Consider the following 7989-nt stretch of genomic DNA (forward strand, 5'->3'; position numbering starts at 1 on the left):
GTGTGTGTGTGTGTGTGTGTGTGTGTGTGTGTGTGTGTGTGTGTGTGTGTGTGTGTGTGTTACAGAGTGCAATTAATGGCATGTGACGTGCAGTGTGTGGGAGCGAGTTTCAAACACACACATCGCACAAAGGAGAATGACACACACCCACACACACATGTGAATACTCACAGCTGCATGACGAGGTAGAGGTGTGATTTGCTTTCGAATATTTCCTCCAGAGAAACAATGTTGGCGTGTTTGATCCTGCGAAGGAGAAGAGATGAGAAATAAGGAAAGGCATTTCAGTCATTTTATTTAGCAATTAGTATTTGAAAGATTTCTTAGGTAGGGTTCAGTAAATGTAGGTCTCAGGCACATAGGTAACAGCAGTCACATGTAAGGAGGAGACACTGTGTGGTGGCATTCAGCTTCCTAATTGGCTGAACTCGGTGGTCCGCTGCCCTCAAGAACCATGGGTAGTGTGACAGGGGTGGAGAGATGACTCACCACATGGAGATTGGTATGATAACTGTGTGTTTAATACCTGTATTACACTCAGTAACCACTTTATTAGCAACACCTGTACAATGTAGTCCTATAAAACAGCTCTGCCATGAATTCAGAATTTTTTAAAAATTGAGCACAATTTATGGCTTTGTGACTCAAACATGTTTCAATGTAGTATGTTTAATAAACTGGGTCAGAGAGCGGAGATGTTCACCCTTTGTTATGTAATAATATATACATTTTCGATATTAAAGAATTTGTACATTTTCAAGTGTTTTGGACTTAGAGGGGCAGTGGTGCATATTGAGAAATTATTAATGTTAGTTATCATATTGCTTTGTTATCATACAATAATTCAGGTAATATATCGGCATGAAATATATCAAATAATACTCAGCCCTGGATACATTTGTATGTGTGTGTTTTATCATGTAATTCAGAACTTTAATAACGTAAAAATTAAAAGTGCTAGGTCTAACAATCAGGGAAGATGCATTTTCATTCCTATAAAAACACATTCAAATTATTCTTTTTAAAATATTTTGTTATAATAATTTAAAGGGGGTTACCCATTCATTAAATTAACGTCAGTATCTGGAATATGACTGGGTGCTTGAGGGTTATTGAGTTGACTTGGTAAGAGGACAAAGACAACACAAAGCCATGTGCCGCCCTGTATATAACACTGTATCAGTCAGCATGAGCTCATACTGGATTACGGCAATGACTCTTATCCAGATTGTAACAATACATGGACACCTTCGTTCACCCGCTTAGCTCTAAGTGGAGGCAGAGATGGACCCAGAGAAGGATTGAACCTGCCTAGTGAGCACACACGTGTAAAGTGTCTGAGCTCAAGCGTGCACTCTAGCACATAATTACTTTATTAATATAAGTAGTATAGGTGCATTTCATTTGGATTTCTGTGCAGGTGGGTTTGTGGTGGATACTGGCAATGGTATTTGTCTAGGTACTGACCTGTCTATTAAGGGTTGGTAAACTATCTGAACATAAGTCAACAACAGAGTTACCATCTGAGTAAAGATCTGATTATTCTTTATCCAGAATGTGTTGCTTAATAATTAGGAAGTGTATTGATTTATATGACGAAGCTTTAGGAGTCGCGTTTTTCTAGTTGTATTATATATTTTATTAGTCTTTTCTCAAAACTCTTTCTGTTTTCAGCTCAGTGTGTTTGTCTGTTAGTTTGTCAGCAATAGGGAAATACTACTGGCCTGATTTTCATGACACTTGGTGGAAGGTGTTGCGTGGCACAATGACAAATTAATTACATTTGAAATGGTTCTGAATGATGGGAACGATTTACACATCCACGTTTTAGATGCAGATTTTCAATAAAGCCATGTTATTTTAAAAGTGTTAAAAAGTACTTTCAGAGCATTCACAGCAACTTCGCACAGACTCCTCTAATTGGCACAGCTACAGATGGCTAAGCATGCTGCGATTACTCACTGTATTTTACATGTCTGTGTTTGAGTAAATATTTAGTCTAAAAATGGGAAGAGGATGAACAGCAAGCTTACCAATGATATCATATGGCTACATTAGCGGTATATCAAACTACCATCAGATTGATCAAACATTTAACAAACAGCACCGGAACACCTAACCCAACACAAGAGGGGCCATTGCACTAAGAAATTATCATAAATTCATTTTCTAATCGAAACATTGTCACAAGTGCTTTCCACAGGTACTGTTGAATAAACACAGATAAAGTAAAGTGAGAGAAATTTCAAGAGTCTTAAAACGAAAATGACGACAGGTTTGGCTGATCCCTAAGAGAATTAGAAGAGGAGATCACATGGCCAGTTTAATGTTCTGCAACCCTTTCAGTCTAAGCATGTTTATAAGTGAAATACATGTTTGTGTGCCCATTATCTGCTATAGTAAAAGACAAACAAACAAGGTTTATTTCAATGTCAACCTGGATGGTTATGGGGAGGGATAAGAACACATTAGAAATGAATTTCAATAGATCAGATTATTTTGATTTAATGTTTACAAATACTCAGGTACATGATAAATGCTAGTGTTATCAGTACTTGGACTGATTGTTAGCTGTTGTATTGAATCAACTTGCTGTTATTACACCTTTAAGATGACTGAATATTCTCAATGGGAGGATTTCAAGACCTCACAAACTAAGGGAAACGTTAAGAGGATGTTTGCTTATAATTAGCAGTATTCATAGTATTAGTAACTTACTCTTAAACGACAGATAGGAGCTGTGAGTGAGTCTAAACAGTAATGTTCAGACCCTGAAACAGCTTTTACGGTCTGAGCATCACAATGATCTGAAGGACTGCAGAGCTGAAGGGGACTGATACATCTCTGTGGGTTCATCACTATGAGTCATGCTCTTCACAGTACATGTAGTCATTTGATCCATTGTTAATATAAAAACATTGATTGAAGCAGCTTCAATATAATACTCCTCAGTTGGATCGTGCCTGTGCTCTGAGTACCGAGGGGGAGTTGAGGATGACGCGTAGAAATGAGTAATGAAGTCTTTGAATGAGTCCACACAAACTTCAGACAAAGCAATCCAACCACGATTTTCGGGCCAACTTCACCTCAGTTTACTCCATTTGTCAAAAATAATAACTGCTAACTAACCCCCACCACTCTCATTCCTCCAGCCTCACCTCGGGAGGGATCATAGCGGCATATTGGCGAGAGTTGTGTCTCCTGTAACCCAGGCAACAAGAGCTCTAAAAATAACTTGGGACTCGATGTAGATCAGCCATTTTCACCGCGGCCTGTAATTCCCCGCATCTGAGGAGAATTGCGTCTGAAACGCTCCACGATTACAAGGAGTGTTATCGTCACTTCCCTTTGTCTTTATATGATAAAACAGTGAATCTCTTGAGAGAGAACGTGAGCACGAGCTCGGTGAGGAGGAATCATGTGAGGTAGTTTTTGAAGGTGTGAACGCACCTAAGCATAGCGTTTTACAAAAACACTTATTTTGCAACACTGAGTAGAAACGCTGCTTTTCTGTGTGAGGATCATAAAACAATAGGACTGTCATCGTCACGTAGATCATTCTAAATCATTTGACTGTTTTGTTATCACTCATCTTAAGAACAAGAAAAACTTGGTACATTTGGGCAGAAACTGCTTGTCGGGTTTATCAACAGGGCATGTTTAAACAGGTTTTACAGAAACTTTTTCTGGTTCCAATGAAAACTGTACTCTACTTTTTTTCCAGATTAACCGGGTGATTGCTTCCTGAAATACAAGCTGTTGTTGATTTTCTCATTGGATGACTCGATCCTAATTAGAGTTTTCGTTCAGTAACTGGACTTTCATGTACTGAATATTTGGATGAATAATGTGGATCCAAGTCTTACAGTGATCAAGTGAAAAGTAGATTAAAGGTGACCTATTATACAAAATGCACTTTTGTACGTCTTTTATACATGAATATGTGTCCCCGGTGTTCCAGGGAACTCACCAAGTGTCAGAAAACAGTAACACAACCCTCTCTATTTCCCTCCATACCCAAATCTCTTAAAAAGGGGCTGCAACGGATCTGATACAGACTGATCCAGATTTGAACACGTCTATGACGTCACAGAAGTGGCGCTACGACTATTGGGCCAACTCCACCTATCAGGAGGAGACAGCCACGGACATTGCCGTTCGAAAGCGCTGGAGACGCTGTAGTACATATGCCAGGCCTGTAGATGGTGCTGTTCTCACAGAATCAGCCCATGCAAAGACAGTGTTAAATTGAGCGAAATGAGGAATGGCTAAAATGCATGATCTTTTTGGTATTTTGAAAAATAAAAAGTATAAATATGCCTTATATAGGTATGGTCCTACACTATATTATTCAAATATAGCATGATAGGTCCACTTTAAGTTCAATATGATGCATATACATTATATATATGTCAAAGCATATGATATCTAGTAATGTGATACAACTTAATGGAGATACAGAGATGAATAATGTACCATCATGAGGCTTGTGGCTAGAATTTCAGATGCAAGGTTATGTCCAACATTTTATTTTAGAAGTGCAAGTCTATGTTAAAACAATATAATACAAATGAACCTAAAAATAACATTATACTTCAGGTTAGGACTAAATTGAGGGTCAGTTGAAGTCTGCTTACTTGTGCAGGACTGCGATCTCATTCTCAATGCTGTTTTCCTTTCCCTCCAAAGCCTTCTTGGGGATGCACTTGATCGCCACCAATTTCTGGGTCCTCTTCTCCTCAGCCAGGACCACCTCGGAGAAAGCTCCTCTGAAACACAAACACACAGGTCAGTCCATCAGCCCTCAGTCCATTCATCTCCCTGTGTTTAGGCAGACCTATTCACATGCTTCTGTGACATTGTGGACAAAAAAAGGGGGAAACTCCTGCTTTGATGTAAATTGGTCTAAAAGCTTGTGATAACTTGGCCCGTTCCATCCAAGTGCTTGTAGAAATTGCTGATGAAAGATTGCGTTTATTTTTAACTTCAGTCTGCTGTTGAAGTCTTTGGGTTCCTGATGAGTCAAGTTTTGGAAAGGAGACAACTTGGTGGGATGATTTCGAAGCACCAATTACAAACGCTTATGAAAATGATACATTTCAAGATTTGGTCTAAAAAAGTCAAAAGTAAGAAATTTTCATCACAGTTTTTTTAAATCCCCTATATATATTATATTGTCAGTCCTAAACTCAAAGATGTTCAGTTTGATATATAACAGTGAAGAGCAGGTAAAGGTCCATCTTTTTTGACATTTTTATATGAAAAATGACTCACTTCATAAAAGTTAGCGATAATTGTTTTTACCATTCGATTCAGCTCTAATAGAAAGAGGTCACTTTCTTTCATTTATGTCAACATCATTCACTGACATTACAAATAATAATAACACTGAAATATTGGCCAGCTTAGTTTGGTACTCTAGACAAAGGTATGTGTATCATAATTGACATTTTTAAGTATTGCATTTTGACACCTATTCAACCATCTAGAATTATATCTCTTATATGTGTACAGACAACACTGCTCAAAAGTTTTACGTTAGGTTGTGACATGCTGAAGTATCCACAGCGTCGCAGTCTGCCCTGACGCCTTGTACTATAAACAACCACATTTCTTTTTCTCTAATTGTCTCCCTGCCAACTGAAATCAACAATGGAAAACAAGTAAAGCAGCAGAACTGAAACTACGAGATTCTATTTTCGCCTTTTCCCATGACCCATTTAAGAGTAGAGGCAGATGTTTTTTCTAACCACGAGCGTTTTGGCTGAGGTCCAGAGATGTATTGACTCAGATCCAAAACTCTACAATAACATTGTGGAATCCTGACCCACAATTGTGAATTTCCACTGAACCTTAAACAAACAGATTTGAACAAAAACTATTATTTATGACACATTGTACAGGCATGACAGCAAACACAAACACTGATCCAAACAAGTGGGAGCAAAGTTTGAAAACAATGCTGCTGTTACAGGTAAAGCTGGATAAGGACCAACATGACTTATTGTCACTTTGGGTTTCATATTGTCTCATGTTTGTGTGTGACAAAGACATTTCAATAACACACAATCACTTTGAATTGTCATGTCTTGTGATGACTTCTTATTATGGCTGCGAGCCTGTGACTAACAATTATTTTCCTCTTTGGTCAATCTGCCAATTCATTGACTAATTGTATGGTCAATACAAGTCAGAAAGTAATAATACAAATGTTAAAAGTATTTGTATATATGTATATATAGCGAGAGAGAATTTCAGTAGGAATTCCAGTAATCAGCCCCAATGCAAAACATCTGTTAAAACATTATGATCTCTTCACCTCATGTGGGATTGTAGAGATGGGAAAGTATGAGATTCTCGGGTAAAACTCAAGACATTGCAGAGTTAGCTAGGTCAAATGTCAAAGTTTAACACACTCCCAGTTAGCATTGTGCTAAGTCTGCTGCACTGTGTCGATACATTTAAAAAGTTGAGGTCTCGTTACATCCCTGGCTGTGACTGTCACAAAATGTACAAACTAACCGCAGGAGGTAAACACTCTTTGTGTTTCACAGCTCAGAAGATGGCAGGAGTGTCAGGCAGTAACAAAGACCATTCAAACCTCATGGGAAGAGCGCATCATTTCTGGATGAAAAGTGGTTGTATTTCTACAGGGAAGTTTGCGTATCAGATCTTACTCATACTTCTTCTTATGTTTTGCTACCACGCAACTCATGGTGAAGACATGCATGTTCGTTTTGGAACAGGCTATTATCTAATCATTTTACTAGCAGTGTTGCCAAAAAGAATTGGCAGCATCAGCATCTATAAACATGTCTTTTAATTTAAAGTCGGATTTTTTGCACTGCAGCTAGGAATCAGACAATGCAATAACATCCCTTCAAGTTAAGTAATGTAAACACATACTGTATATATATGTGTTTGTTTGGCTGTCTCTACAGTATCTCCTTGGCCACATATAGCTGTATGTGTGGGCAGAGAGGAACCACAATCATCCAGTCACTAGGCGTGTAGATACTTTATCAGCTTACCGGAACAAACAAGGAAGACTGTGTGTCTCCTCCATGCCACCGTGACCAGAAATGAAAGTTCATGACCTGCAGTCCACAACATCTCTATTAATCATTCTGTAAATGCATTTTCAAAATGAACAGCAATAAAGAACCTCCTCTTTTTCCAAAATGTGTCAGAAACATTTCGGTGTACTCTAATGCTTATTGATTTACTTTTCCTCCTAACTCTTAACGAGTGTGTTGCCCAGCTCTGAAATGGAAAAATGTCTCTTCTCCTCAGGCAGACAAACTGGGAGCTTTAACAGGAAAATCAGTGAGTGTTTTCTGAAAGCGCACCAAGCATGAACTCTCTGACTTATAAATGTTTATATATAGCTGCAGTATTTACATTGGCTTCCTATCCAAAAACCTACGGTGGATTTGGTGACTCCATTTTAAAAGGCTCATACATACCAACTTAATTTGTACATTTTACACCATTGAATCATTATGGGAGTCCCGAAGTTTGCTACTGCAGATGAATGGGTTTCATTTGGAAAAGCAGCAACAATTTTCAAGAATTGAGATGTGTCAGTCTTTAAAATGTCTTCTGACCCTGGATATCAAGAGATCTCCCAAAGGATCCCACCCCCAATATTTTGAAACTCAAGACAACTGTAAATCGTGACATAGAAAAGCACATACTCAGAAAGATAGATATAGCAAAGGTGCACTACTTAAAAAGTAGTAACTACTAGTATTTAACTTACTACTACTCGTTAATAGGATTGATTTCACAGTTTATATTTAACCACTGGTTCCTTTATCAATCGTTATCCAGAGTAACCCACATACAAATTTGCTGGTGTTATTCACCTCAAAAGCTCAAAGCTAAAAAACACAGAACCCATTTACTGATCAAAGTAACAATTATCCTGGGAGTGAGGCCTTGTGGTCACATCTCAACAAGAAAGTTAAACTGTCACAGAAAGGCCAT

General features: G+C 38.2%; 1 protein-coding gene across 1 annotated transcript in view; it reads right to left on the reverse strand.

The window, feature by feature from the left end:
• camk1b (calcium/calmodulin-dependent protein kinase Ib) overlaps positions 1–4789 on the reverse strand; it is a gene marked incomplete at its 5' end in the record, with an annotated part of 11675 nt that extends 6886 nt beyond the window's left edge. Inside the window, 2 exons of the mRNA XM_010768333.1 lie at positions 172–246; positions 4638–4789. Of these exons, the coding sequence (XP_010766635.1) occupies positions 172–246; positions 4638–4789 (227 nt within the window). The remainder of the gene's footprint in view (positions 1–171; positions 247–4637) is intronic.
• Positions 4790–7989: the final 3200 nt, after the last annotated feature.

Source organism: Notothenia coriiceps, unplaced genomic scaffold (assembly GCF_000735185.1).
Source record: "Notothenia coriiceps isolate Sejong01 unplaced genomic scaffold, NC01 NC01_scaffold00005560, whole genome shotgun sequence".
Classification (NCBI taxonomy): Eukaryota; Metazoa; Chordata; class Actinopteri; order Perciformes; family Nototheniidae; genus Notothenia; species Notothenia coriiceps.